This window comes from Cygnus olor, chromosome 2 (genome assembly GCF_009769625.2).
Source record: "Cygnus olor isolate bCygOlo1 chromosome 2, bCygOlo1.pri.v2, whole genome shotgun sequence".
NCBI classification, from domain to species: Eukaryota; Metazoa; Chordata; class Aves; order Anseriformes; family Anatidae; genus Cygnus; species Cygnus olor.
In genome coordinates, this window is record NC_049170.1 from 124,664,476 (window position 1) to 124,677,946 (window position 13,471).

The window sequence follows — 13,471 nt, forward strand, 5'->3', positions numbered from 1 at the left end:
TTTGACTACCTTTGAGAATTTTTGGAAGGGAATTACTGCTTTGGATTTTTAATTATAAGAAGTTCATTATAATTGAAGTGCTTATGAATTCTTTATTCTTCCAAATGTCTTGGGATTGTGTGGCTTTTTGTTTTTGTATTTAATTAGTTTTTCTGAGATTTGAATAAGGAAAACATGCCAAATACTTTTTTTTTCCTTCTTGTAAAGGTAGCTCCATTTGAAAAACAAGACAAAAAATTGGTTGCTCGTCTACAGTAGATAATCTGTTTCTTTCCTGTTATGTTCTGGGTACTTGGAGCAAAAGCTGTGGAAGTCCATCTTTCATACGGACCATCAGCTCGCTGCCAAGGGGTTCTTTCTTTCTCTGTGCTTTGTGCCAGGGAAGTAAAGATGCCTTTTCTTTCAGCCTCGAAGCTTAAGAGGCCTACTCCAACTTGGCTAAAATAAACACAGTTAAACTAATTTTTCTTTTAAATGCTAAATGCCTTCTAAACTTCTAGGCATAGAGTACTAAACTGTTTTTGTTGCTTTTATAATAGGAAAAAAAAAGTTATAATGTAGTTATGCATTATCCAAGGAAAGAATAAGCACTTAGTTTTGGTTGAAGTCTGAACTAGTGAAATGTTTAGATTTCTGTGGTTGTGCTGTGACCAGACAGTTTAATCACCGTTTTCTTTAAAAATATATATTGTTCCATTTTCTTTCTTTTCTCTGTGTCTTTTGTGACTTCTGTTTGAAAATGTGCGATGGTGTTCATTTCTCTATTTTATTCTGTATTGTGCCAGCCTTGCTTACTTGTCAAACCATCTCCTTCCTGTAGGCACTGCTACTTTTCCTTTGTTACAATTGTAGCTGAGGTTTGTTCTGACAGCTTTTGTGTATCCTCCTTGTTGCATGATAACTTTTCTTTCGTATGTAGACACTTTGACTTTGTACCGTTAATTTCCATACTGTATTTCTGGTGTAATTCTGCAGCATCCAGTAAAAGATTTCCTTTTATTTTAAAGAACGTGTGTCAATGGATATTCGATGTTGTTAACATAATACCAATCTAATCTACCTTTTAAATAAGTACTCCTACTACACTTAATGTTATGTCCCTTCTATAATTTTAACAGAATTTGTGACCAGAAAAGTGCATGTCTTAATTTAAAAAGGGAGCTGAATGTGTGAATCTGAGGGTCTGAACTGGTGTTAGGTGCAATAAATAAAGCCATCTCTTTTATGAAGATGTATAATTGGAGTTTCCAGCCATCAGCAAGACAAGCTCTTCTAAAACCTTTACAGGAAAAATTCACTAAAAATTACCTGAAATGATAAATGAATATTGCTTGCTGCCAGAATTCATAATCGATAGACTTGGTTAGAGGACAAAACACTTTAATAGTATCTACCTCACATTTTGGGCAATTTTATTTTGATCAGCAGGTTAGTCCAGGTGGTGATATTTCTTTGCTTAGCTGTGGGAACATACGATATGGAAAACAGAACACAGCAGACAGTGCTCTGCTTTTGTATCCCAATGGCTGTGACAGGCCACTGTGTATCAGTTAGACTAGTTTAATATTAAAATAATTTTATCTCTTGTTTGAAGCCCATCATAACGCACATCATGGTGTGTGTAGTATTATAAACTGGTTTTAATGTTGATATCTAAATATGTTAATGCACTTACAATGAAATATTACAGGTGAGGGGCATTCAAGTGATCTTAAATGAAAAGCAACGAGTAGGTATTTCTGTAACAATCATTTGGACGCTGACCACATTGGGTTATTAGTGGATTATTGTTAGTGTTATTGGCTGGTTCTGGATTAAAGCAATGTAATTTCCTCTGGGTTAAGTTAGACAGGGACTTGTTCCGTGTTACTGCTCTAGTTCTAACAGTAGATTTGAGAACCTGGCAGAATTGAGTAGGGTTGTTCAGCATGGTTATTTCTCAACATACTAAATGCATGAAAACTTTTACGTGAAAATGCATTTGAAATCTTAACTTTTTTCCCTAAAAAAAAAAAAAGTTGTCAGTGTGAGTATGTGCAGTTAACAGAATGTGAAATAAATACAGTAAATAGAGTAAATGAAAGCAGGAAACTATTGAAAAGTAAAATATCTCTTCTTCTAACAGAACAATTCAGATAGAAATGCATACACATTTAGGATGAACATTTGTTAACTGGAATATTTTTGCCCTGCTAGACTGATCTCACTGAAGTTTTTGAAGTAGTTAGTTTTCAAGTATCTCATAAATCACTACCCATAACTGCCATCTTAGTGCTTTCCAGGTGGCCAAAAAAAAGGTCTGTTGTAATAAAATTAACAGCTTTAAACCATCTTTTGTTCGAATACTTCAAGTATTTGAATCAAAGCACCTGCTTCTCACTGTGGTTTTTTTTTCTTTTTTTTCTTTTTTCCTGTATTTTACTGGCTTCTTTGAGGTTACTGAATGAATCTTCTCCCTGAGATGTTAGTATCTTTTGATCTTCCTTGGTTTCTTATAGTTAATCCCGAAACAATTTATGTGTAAATAAAAGGCAACAGGATGTAGCTGAAAAAACATTTCCATTTCTGTATTCCATTCCTTTTTATACTTCCCCTCCTTTTTTTGAGGGTCCAAATGGTATTATTTTTTTTTTTAACTGGAACTCTTGTCTACCTTATCTGCAAAATTAGGAGTAAAATGACTTGCAAGTTGGAGAAGAAGCTCCCATGCAGATTTTGGTTAATAGTTGAACTCTGAAAGCACTGTTTCAAAATTGTGTATGACATATTTAGTCAGACATTAGTTCCCTTGGTTCTACGGAACAGCAGGCTGACTTGAGAGGATACATTCTGACTTAGCTGAAACTGTCTCAAGCCAGCTAAGCATATTTTTACTTAATTCAAACTTTTATCTATTTCATTAGCAGAGGGATTCCCAAGCTTGCAATATTTAGCATTTAGATGTCTTTTTTATTGCACAGACACTGTTTAATGCCATAAACATTTAAAATACTGGAATCAAACAAATTTCCATGAAGTAAATTGGGACTGATGAACCTTGAAAATTCCTCTTTTCCCTCTCGCTCCCTGCTATTTGTTTTACAAAGACCACAAGAAGTAGAAATGTTTTCAGGGAAACAACAGGCGATTAAAAAACCAGTTGCAATCTGTTTCTTGTGTGGTTTTCTGGAATTCACTAGGTGTCTGTGGGGAGTGGTGAAACTGTCAGCAGAAGTGGCCTTCTCGAGCAGAGGGTATTTCTTATTAAGTAGTCCAAAATGTATTTTGGGAACAACAAACAACTTCCACGGCACTATATTTTAAGAGGACAGCTATTACAAGTCCAGACAGTAACCTTGGAAAAGTACTAAATATCCATTTTGGGCCTGTTACAATAAAAAACACTGAAGTGGGAAGGTGTGAATAAGGAAGCCACACAGATTCCGTGTGTTTTGTGCTGAAGGAGCAGCTTGTTGCTTTTTGGTTGTTGAGTATGTTTTATCTTGTGTGATAAGCAGTGCTTAAAATATCAGAGTAATTTAAAAAGTAACATATCAAAAGAGATTCCTTTGAAATATACATCAATAAAAGAAACAATGTAAAATAGCCCAAATATTGTAGATAGTTACGTTATTTGTATAGATACCTTATTCAAATTATGTTGTTTGTTTTTTAGTGTGGATAAAAAAGTGCAAGGATTAGAGAGAGAACTAGCATCCAAAAAACCAGTTCTTCTAGAATGCTTTCCACCTAAGTAGTCATACAGAGAAGATGTTTTTTATTTCAGTTGTTTTATAATTTCTGGTTGTATATTTTTTATTGCTCATGTCTAACAAAAATCCAGTTGTATCTTTTGCGTTATGTGCTTTGTATTGATACCAAATAGTATTATAATAATATTTAAGAGTTAAACTTTCAGGTGACTATGGCTTGAGTTTACCTCTTGGAGAAGAATATGAACGAAAAAAACATAAACTAAAAGAGGAACTTCGGCAAGATTATAGGCGATATCTTTCTCAGGTAAAGGTTCTTGTCTGATTGCCTGAGTTTAATGAGTCTTTTACAATGACTCTCTCATATTAATTGAATAAAACAGAACAAAATTGTGGAGAATCTTTATAAGTCATTTGTTATGAATGATGGCTGCTTTTGAAGACTTTTTGAATAAAAGTAATTTCAAAATGTCAGCACTAGGAACAGTTACGTATTTTAGTCTTCTACAGGTCTCATTGCCATGAGATTACATATTACATAGTGCATTTTATTCTGAATTCCTTTATTTGTCTCTACTTCTTCTATGGTTTCTTTAGAATTTAAAATATCATTTGCTACTTCCTCAAGTACTTATGTATTCTATGGTCTGTAATTCAGCTAAGAATATTGCTCTAATCAGTGTGACTCCATTTCCTGGCTTCATTTCAGTTTTAGAAATAAAAGAACTTTGATGCTCTGCTTAGCAGAACTTATTATATGCAACAATAGTAATTTAAAACTGAAATGGTATGTATGAAATGTCATAATCTTGGGAATATTCCGTATCGCTTCTTAATGTACCAGATCTTAGTCAAACAGAAAAAACAAATCAGGAAGCAAGTAATTTTTGTTGTTTGAAAATGCTTATTATCAGTGCCTTCATTTCTTAAAATGAAAGAATGGATCTGGTTTAAGAAAAGAATTATTTATTGCAAATTCAAATATTCTTGAATAAAAGACACTTGTTGAATAGTATCTTTTCCCTGACTTTTAGGGTATTTCACAGGCAAAAAGAAAGGTAGGGTGCCTGCAATATCTTGTTTTTTTTTTTTCTTTTTTTTCCTTCAAATTAGTGGCTTTTTGCTTTGTTTGATAGCTTCATGCTCTTTGAATTAAAAAAAAAATCATTACTTTTTTGTGCTTTGTGTATTTGTGTGCTCTGTAGTGATTAGTTGTGATTAACAGCATTGTTTGCATTGTGCAGAATGATTGCTTATTTATTATTTTCCATTAATATGATTTAAAAACACTTACTGATTTCTCTTTTCCTTTGCAATTGCTATTGTTGCTATCTAATGCTGACTATACAAAAGTTTGTTTATTTTAGTGCACTTTTGCTGCACGGCCTATCCCATCGTATATTAGATAGAAGTTCAGGTACACATACTTCAAGCTGGAATGAAATAATAAGCTCTCAAATATTATAATGCCATTGGAATGAGAGTTAGGGCTTTTTCCTTCACTATGAAATCTTGTCAATGGTGCACAGGAAAGCAGTGGAGCCAGTTATTCATCATCTAGTGGTTCAGAATGCAAGAACGAAATACCAGAGGCACATCTTTGTGAGCTTCTTTCAGTTACAGTAATTCTGTTGTATATTGTTACACAGTCATATATATAAGTTATTAACTTTCAAATTTTTAATGTTGTGTGTCCAGGTTGTTCAGATTAAGCAACTTCAGTAAAGGACCAGGAGCTACTGTGGTGGAAAAACAACCTTCTGTTCTTTTTTTTTTTTTTTGAGCTATGAATAACATGCCTATGATAGAAATTAACTATATTAGCACGCACTGGAATTCCTGACTAACAACAGCAATAGCAAAATTAACTGGCTTCTTAACCTTTAATCAAAATGATGCTTATATAATTGTTGCTTCTTGTTTAATCTGAAACTTCAGGTCATTTTCTAAATTAGAATATCGTGTGAAAACCTAAACTGTTTTATAATTCCCACCAAAGTATCCAAATAGTATCATTTTTATGTTGACTTTTAGTATTTTATTCTCAACTAAACCTCAATTTTAGAAATTTAGGTATATAAGCTTATTATTTTTTTTTTGTAAGCTATGAGATAATCTGTTTTTTTTTATTGCATAGAGAGTGAGTGCAACTCTTAGCAGCTCTCACTGTGATAATATTTTGGTTAGTAACTCGTTTAGTTGTGCTTATGTAGAAAATGCAATTTCCATATCGGTTTCTGTGTTTTGGCAAATACCTTTTTAACATCTGAGGTAATCTCTACAGATGTTTGAAGTATGAAAAGAGTTATGGGGTAGAGAGGATTACCGTTCATTTATTTTTTTCTACTAAAAATAACTTAGTTCTCCATATTAATTTAGTTTTCTCTGTGTTTGAATATTTGCATGGTTATTAAATCCCTTAAATCTTCTAATGTGCAGTTGCGGAATATAATTTGTAGTGACAAGGCTTTGTACTGGGACAGGTAGAGCTCTTACCTGTTTACATGCCTGTAAGCTTCCAGGCTAAGTTCCAGCATAGATAATGGAAGGAGACTTCCATTCTAGTGAAATGCCTTAACTAACACATTCCCATCATCGGGCCATGCCACAGAAGTAGACGATCTTTTTATTAAATGTAATCAGATTTTATAAAACACTATTTGATTGACTGAGAATGGCCTGAGGATGCTTTTAGTAAGTGAGTGGTGTACGAAGGAATCACTAGACCTTGAAACTAAGGATGTGTTCCAGTATCGATAGGTGTTTGGTTTGAAAGGCTGGTATTTTGACTAGCTGTACAAGCCCTGATTCCAAGCTGTGGCCTAGGGAGCTATGCTGATCCACAACAGTGTGTTCAGCTGGAAGGTCTGTTCTGAAAGTGTCTAATGGTCCACAAGGAATGGCAAGGTTTGGTGATGGATCATTATTATGAAAAGTTTGGCGACTACTGTTGTAGAAAACAGATAGTATTGACATCTATGTATCAAGTGGTGACTGTGCTAATATTAGCATGGATTCCATTTGTTAAAATAAGAGGTAGATGTACATTTTCTCAAGTTAGAGAAGTCAGTTTTTCATCTTAAGTATGGTAATGTCTTGGAAAATTCCTCTAATGCTTGTAATTTTACCCCAAAAATCAGTAATTTTTTGAATATCTCATACACAGACTACGTAATCCTTGTAATAGTGTATTAACAAAGCCCTTCGCTTTCCATATTCCTTCACTTCATTTGTCTGTTCTGAGAGCATCCCGCATTTTCAGAATGTGAAGGTCATCAGTCTTATCTTCATTAAATTGATCAGATATATTTCAGAAAATACAATTCCTAGCAACTATTTAGCAATAAAATTTGGTATTTTAAAATACATTGAATGGTGATTATTACTTTTTTAACGTAGAAAAATTACCTGACTACTGGAGAAGTAGATCCTTATACTCAGGGATTATCTCTTCCTATTGATGAACGAAGGTCTGCTAAGGTGAGTGCTTGGAGGAAATTAAGCTGTGTATAACCTGAAAATGAACCCAGATGTTTTAACTGTTATGCAACAATTATTTTCACATAAGATTTTTTGGTTTTACTCTGTTTTTACAAGTGAACATTTTTGGAGGTCATCATTAGAATACTTTTCAGAAACATAGTCTTTAAATTTTGACTTTTTTTAAATACCTATCAGGCTTTTTTAATCCTAGGATACTTCTACTTTAATTTGTAGATAATTAGATGTGTAATTCTATACTGATATCAGCTGGAGGTTTGCTGCTTCTAATTCATACTTACAGAGCACTTGCTGTGTTGAAAAGCTCTTGTTCTTTATCCAGCGGTCCATATTGATCAAATAAAAGATATTGCTCTTATGATTATGTACACTTTTCTAATTTGTTACTCTTTGTACTGCAGCCTGGGGATAAGATCAATTTTCTACAGTGATATTACTGTCACTTCCTATCAGAACAAAAAGAAGTATTCTTTCTGCTATATACACCCTGTTTTGATTTCTTCCTCTGCACACATCTCTCTGCACAGTACCTGCTTAATCTTGTGTCATTTTTCTTCATGTACAAATAAATTCAAGAATCTAAATAAAAGCTGATTTTTTATTTCACATATTGCCTTCTGTTAATATAGGTCTCTTCTCACTTTCTGTTTTTCTTTGAGAGTACATGTACTGGTGTATTTTGAGAAAAGCACGCTCCCTCTCTGCATTTAGCCCCTTTTGATCTCCCTGAGATTTCTTATCAGTTTATAGTCTTGTTTTCCTATGTTGGAGAAGGATATCAGCGAGAACAGTCTCTGTTGGTGGAGGTTAGTTACGAAGATGCAACGTGCATGTGTGGAATTTATTAACCTCTGATCCATTCTTCTGATGCATGGTATGATTCTGTGAAAGCCTAAATCAGTCTTACAGGAGTCACTCTGCTCTTTCTGCCCTCACACAGTTTGCTTTATATTCCCTGTTCTGTTCTTGTGCTTTCTTGGAAATTGATCCAGGAAGTTGAATCAGCAGAAACATCATAATTTATTAAATATTTTTGCTGACTCAGTTTGTAATGATCAGTCAAACTCCAGTTGAGATGCAAGAAAAAGAGAAACTGTTTCTGGACGAGGACTGGACTGTTGTACTTTTAATCTATACTTATCTATTTTTAAACCTTCGCTGCTTTGGAATTGCATTCTTACTCTGTGTTTGGGGTTATGCAGTCACTGTAATACGGCACATGACTTGTTAGGGAATGTGTTGGTCCTGCCCTTGCAGTGCTTATTTGTTCTTTCTGCCTCTCTCGTGCTGGCAATAATGTTTGGCCATATCAGGGGCTACGTGACAGCTCAAACAAATGAACACTACTGTTATGAAAAAACCCCAAATCCCAAAGTGTATTAGGGTTTAAACAAGGGAGGCAGCAAGAATGAAATGCCCTGGAAAGGGGAAGCATGCATTTTTGTGCCAAGCTTATGCTGAGTTTAACTTGGCTTCAAGTTCTTCTGAACTTTGTGTTAACCCTTGTTGGCATGTGTGCCAAAACAGAGAACAATAAAGTATCTTTGATTAATTTTGTGGAAATTAAAGACACATCTGGACTTTGAACATGTCTGATCTTTGGTTTTATATCATAGCTGTTTGACCTTGAGTTGAGATTTTCTCTACAAGCACGTTTTATCCTCTTTATCCGTTTATTCATTGCTGTTGTAGAAACTAAAAGTTGCCAGAAGATGTCACACTGTGCCCTGCTAAACAGTTAGTGTCTGCACAGATAATGATTACAGGCTAACACTTGCATCTTTGTTTTCTGTACTCGCTAAAATGTGCGGTCACACAGTGTACTGAATTTTCTGCTGACTGTTTTTGTCAGCTTTTAACCTTTTGAAGACAATGCTAGTTTCTCAGCTGTGGAGAATATCCCTCAGACAGCTTTCATAACTGTCCTCAGATTTTACGTTGTCAGTGTCAGAAACCCGTTAGACACAAAGATTGAAATGAACCAGTTTTGGGGAGCGTTGGTCTTTTTTGTAAAACTATTACTAAGCTGGTATTTCTATGCTGATGAAGCTATAAATTCTTTTTATTTGAAATCTGTTCATGGGAAAGTAAATTTATATATAATGTTGAAATTTTTAAATAGCTTTTGCATTTTATTGGAAAATTCTGCAGCGGAGTAGAGGGTGGTTCATAATATTGTAATATAATTCTCCTTTTCCTCATTCACATGATGGTTATACAGGTTGGAATTAGGTAGTATAAGAGATACCCCTTGCTCTGAAGTACTGATATGAGCAAATAATCCAAATTAAAGTTTGTTCTACCTGAAGACTTGTATATTTCATATTATATTAAGTTATTAATGTACAATTCCTGCATATTTTTAGACCTAAGCAAGCTGTTTATAACGTCACCTTGCAAAAACAGCTAATAATTCTTGCACAAGGTGAAGAGAGTGATTTTTTTCTTTATTTTTTTTTGCATTTTTGACACTTCTTGCAGTCAGCTTAACTGCTCTTTAAATTTGACAGTTCAAATTATATCCTAAGCTCTAATTGACACATCTTGTCTGTACATGTATTTGTTGTCTTGTTTTAATTGAGCGGGGCAAGTGACAACTAATCTGAACATAAAAAATAGTAGGTTTTAAAATCATCTGTAAATACATTCATATTCACAGTTAGGAATTAACTTCTAATTTCCAAAGAACTAAGGCTCCAAAACAATTTTGGAATAGATGTGGCAGGAGGAAACCTACCTGGTTTTAAGATGCAACTTGATACACAGTGTTACTGGGGACTAGACTTCATGTCCACGAAGCTTCCTTCTGCTCTGGAGATCTCAAATTAAGAGCAAGTACTGTGTTCTGATAATGAACACCCCACTCCCCAAAGCAATTCAAGTCCTATTTGTACATCGCAGAGAAGGGGGAGGAGGTTTACAGCTTGCTTGTATTCATTTAATACAGTACTGTGAAGTTAAAAGCTACTTCTCAAAGTGCAAAATTACAATTTACTTCTCGATGCCTGTCTTAGGAGAAACTACGGATTGAAAGAAACAAGGAGTACAATCAATATCTCAGGGATAAAGAAGAATGGAATGAAAAGATAAGGAAATTAGGGAAGAAAAACACAGAGGTAATACAATTCTACCTATATTGATACAAAACAGCATAAATGATCTTGTTGGTTGTTTTATCATTGACTACAGCATACAAAGTAAGATAAAAGGAGCAAAGAACATTGTTTAATTATGCCACAGCTTTATGGATGTATCTAACAAGTCCTGGTTATGAGCCATGCAGTAGAGTTCTCGATTCCTTTAGTCATGTCTGTCTGGTAGAAGAGTGCTTTCATTCTCCGCATCTCTGAAGGAATTCCCCAGATTGTTCTTGGTGGTAAAAGTGATGGCCAAGGAAGCTGTCTCTTAGGACAAAATACCGAGTCCTGCACAGTGCTCCTCAGCTTCTTTTGTAGCTGCCTTTTCCTCAGTCCGTGTCCAGTCCATGAGAAAGCAGGACAGATGCTAGCTGTCCAGTATGTGGTGCTGTGCAATTGTGAATCAACAAAAATGTCTTTACTCCTGAATATAGACTAAGCACACGCATAATTGAACTCAGATTCTGAGCTGAGGCTGTTCATTTGTATGTTGATGTGTTACAGTGCCAGTGACAGATTTCTGTTCCAGAGATTCGTAGGTTATAGGCACCCATGAATTTGCCACCATTGCCTCATCCTTATCTATAAGCTTTTCTGTGTGCTTTGTCAGACATGAAAGGGAAGTTCAGACTAAACTTTGTCTCCCTTGTTTCCCCCCTAATAACTCAAAATCTCAGGTGGAGGACATGTAAAGGTGTAGCTGTTCTTACCCACAGCCCATTTGGTGTTATTGCTACTGTTAAGCTGTAAATAGGTGCGTTCTCTGCAAAGAGTTGTTCTGGTAGAAGAGACTAGTACCTGCATCAGGTGCTTGGTAGCATCTTAGAGGTTTACACCTGCTTGTTGAGATGTCACCTCAAACTGAGTTTAAAAAATTCAAATAGCAGACACCTACTAAGCTGAATTATCCTGACTGAAATAGATGAGTTTGACCTGCAAAAACATCTTGGCCCATGGATTTTAGGGAATGGTATTTTCTAGCAGGAGAGAAGTGGCAGGTTGCTGAAAGCTTCTTTAGTCATCACGCATGGATCTAGAATGGCTGAATCAACTAAGACTTCGTAGACTAAAGGAAACAAAGTGTAGGTTTAGTTAATAAAACATTTCAGCACACTTGTTGCAAACTTAAAACCAATTATTTCAAGAGACATATACATCTGCACAAGAGGCAGGAAGTTCAAATATATATTACTTCTTACCTTCTGGTGCAAGTCAAGTTGTGCCGTGGAGTTGAGAATCTCAGAGCCTGGCTTTCAATGCTATTTTGTTCGTTACATTTCTCTTCCTTGCTTTCTGGAAATGCATCTTTCAGTAGGGTGCAGGTTGCCTGATCTTTTTGACTTTGAATGTTGTTCTGCTCTCACTCTATTTCTAGTTATTGTTTGTAAATGAACACAAATGCATCCTCCATTCTATAGGAAACTACCAATATAAAGAGCACTAATTGTAGTCAACAGAGGATTTTTAAATCTACTAAAACAAAGGTTCTCATAACAGTGGTAATCTGGAAGCAATATACTGACCTGAGAAAGCCTCCATACAGCTTGTTAATTTTAAAATCTTGTGTAGAATGTATTTTTTTTCAATATACTGTTGCCTTGCTTTAGTGATGGGCTGTGATAATATTCAAATTCATCTAATGCAGGTTTACTCTAAGAATTGCATTTCTTTTTAATATGGGGATTCTTACGCATACAGTACTGTGCGAGCTAAGTGGTTCTATAATGGAACTTGCATTTGTGCTCACAGCAGCTCAAAGTTCATTGCCTTTCTCACAGCAGTTAGCAAGTGCAAATGCCCGTGAATTTATAAGTTCTACCTAGAATAATGTTTGTTATCTGTCTCCAGAAAGATTATTTGGTTATGAGAATGATCTTTCCTTCCAAGTGCATTGGAGCATCACATAGTTGAAAACTATTTTAATCTGTAAAGACAGCTACAAGACAGTATTTGGGTATCCTTGAGATGCTGGAGTTCAGTATCTAATTCCTACTGGCTTATTCAAGGGTTGGAGTGCTTTGTAACTTTGAGCCTGAGGAAATAGGTGGCAGAAATGCCGCTTGTGTTTGTATAACTGAGTCTCTGAAATAGGGGTTCCTGTATCTGTTCCCTTTTGCCATCTTTATGCCAGAGATGAAATATTAGCGTACATAAATTCTGCATGACTTTTCCACGGGGAAACTCATGAGGAGAAAAAAAAAATAGGTTAAGAAATGGTCAGGTTAAAACGTTGTGCTCATAGCTAAGAGGTATCATAAACTTGTCTCAGTCTGGAATAAGGATATATATAGTCTTTTGATCAAGTATGAAGGTAAAAATGGTTTTTGGTTCTTTGTGCCCTTAAATCTCAAGGTCAAATCTGTTACCTTTTGGAGTTTGTAAAAGGCCCATTCAGGATTCATAGCTATTCTTCTGAAAAATGCTAGATAAGGGAAAGAGTGCTTTCTTTTCTTGAGGAGGGAAAAAAATCATTAGCTTTTAAGTGCTTGAACTGTTATTCTTCTTGCTTGTGTCTTGACTCTTCTCCAGTACCTATTTAGGGAATGTTTGAGCAAAAACTTGGTTTTGTATTTCTTCAATGTAATTTGTTTATATTCAAATCTTTTAATATTTTTTCCATTAAACAGCGTGAGACGGACAGGAATAAAAAACCTATTGCTGCTACCAGGCTCCAGCCAGAACTGCATACAGAAGTAGAGCCCTGTCGTACAGCTGCAGAACCTCCCAAGAAAGATGCCTTTACTTCTACAGAAGGTTATGAAGAGCTGCTAAATAAGAGACGGCTGGAGGAAGACAGGTACCATAGGCTAGATGATGAGGTTGAATTAAGAAATCGATTATTAAATAAAAGACTTGATGAGGATTTGGATGTTCCCAGTAGAAGACATCGTGGACTTCCTAGTCAATCTGTAATTCCTATAAGAAGGTATCACAGACTTGATGAGGATCGTGATTTTGATCGAAGATACTACAGAATGGACTATGATCCTGACATAAGTGAAGAATTTGACCCTAGATTTAGATGTGAAAGCGCTTATGAGAGAAAACCTCCCCGATATTTTTATGCTGAAAGGTATCTTTAACTCTGCTTTTTACTTTATTTCTGTAGTGCTTGTTGACAGCCATGATTTGCTCTCAATG

The 13,471-nt window shown here is 35.2% G+C and overlaps 1 protein-coding gene across 30 annotated transcripts in view; it reads left to right on the forward strand.

The window, feature by feature from the left end:
• Positions 1–13,471, forward strand: part of CSPP1 (centrosome and spindle pole associated protein 1) — a 63,119-nt gene that overhangs the window by 5,832 nt on the left and 43,816 nt on the right. For 10 of the 30 annotated variants that reach the window (XM_040545823.1, XM_040545828.1, XM_040545841.1 and 7 more), the window contains 5 exons: positions 3,899–3,999; positions 4,727–4,750; positions 7,092–7,172; positions 10,208–10,309; positions 12,958–13,403. In XM_040545823.1, coding sequence (XP_040401757.1) covers positions 3,899–3,999; positions 4,727–4,750; positions 7,092–7,172; positions 10,208–10,309; positions 12,958–13,403 — 754 coding nt within the window. The remainder of the gene's footprint in view (positions 1–3,898; positions 4,000–4,726; positions 4,751–7,091; positions 7,173–10,207; positions 10,310–12,957; positions 13,404–13,471) is intronic. The other 20 variants (XM_040545830.1, XM_040545831.1, XM_040545842.1 and 17 more) reach the window with 5 other exon arrangements.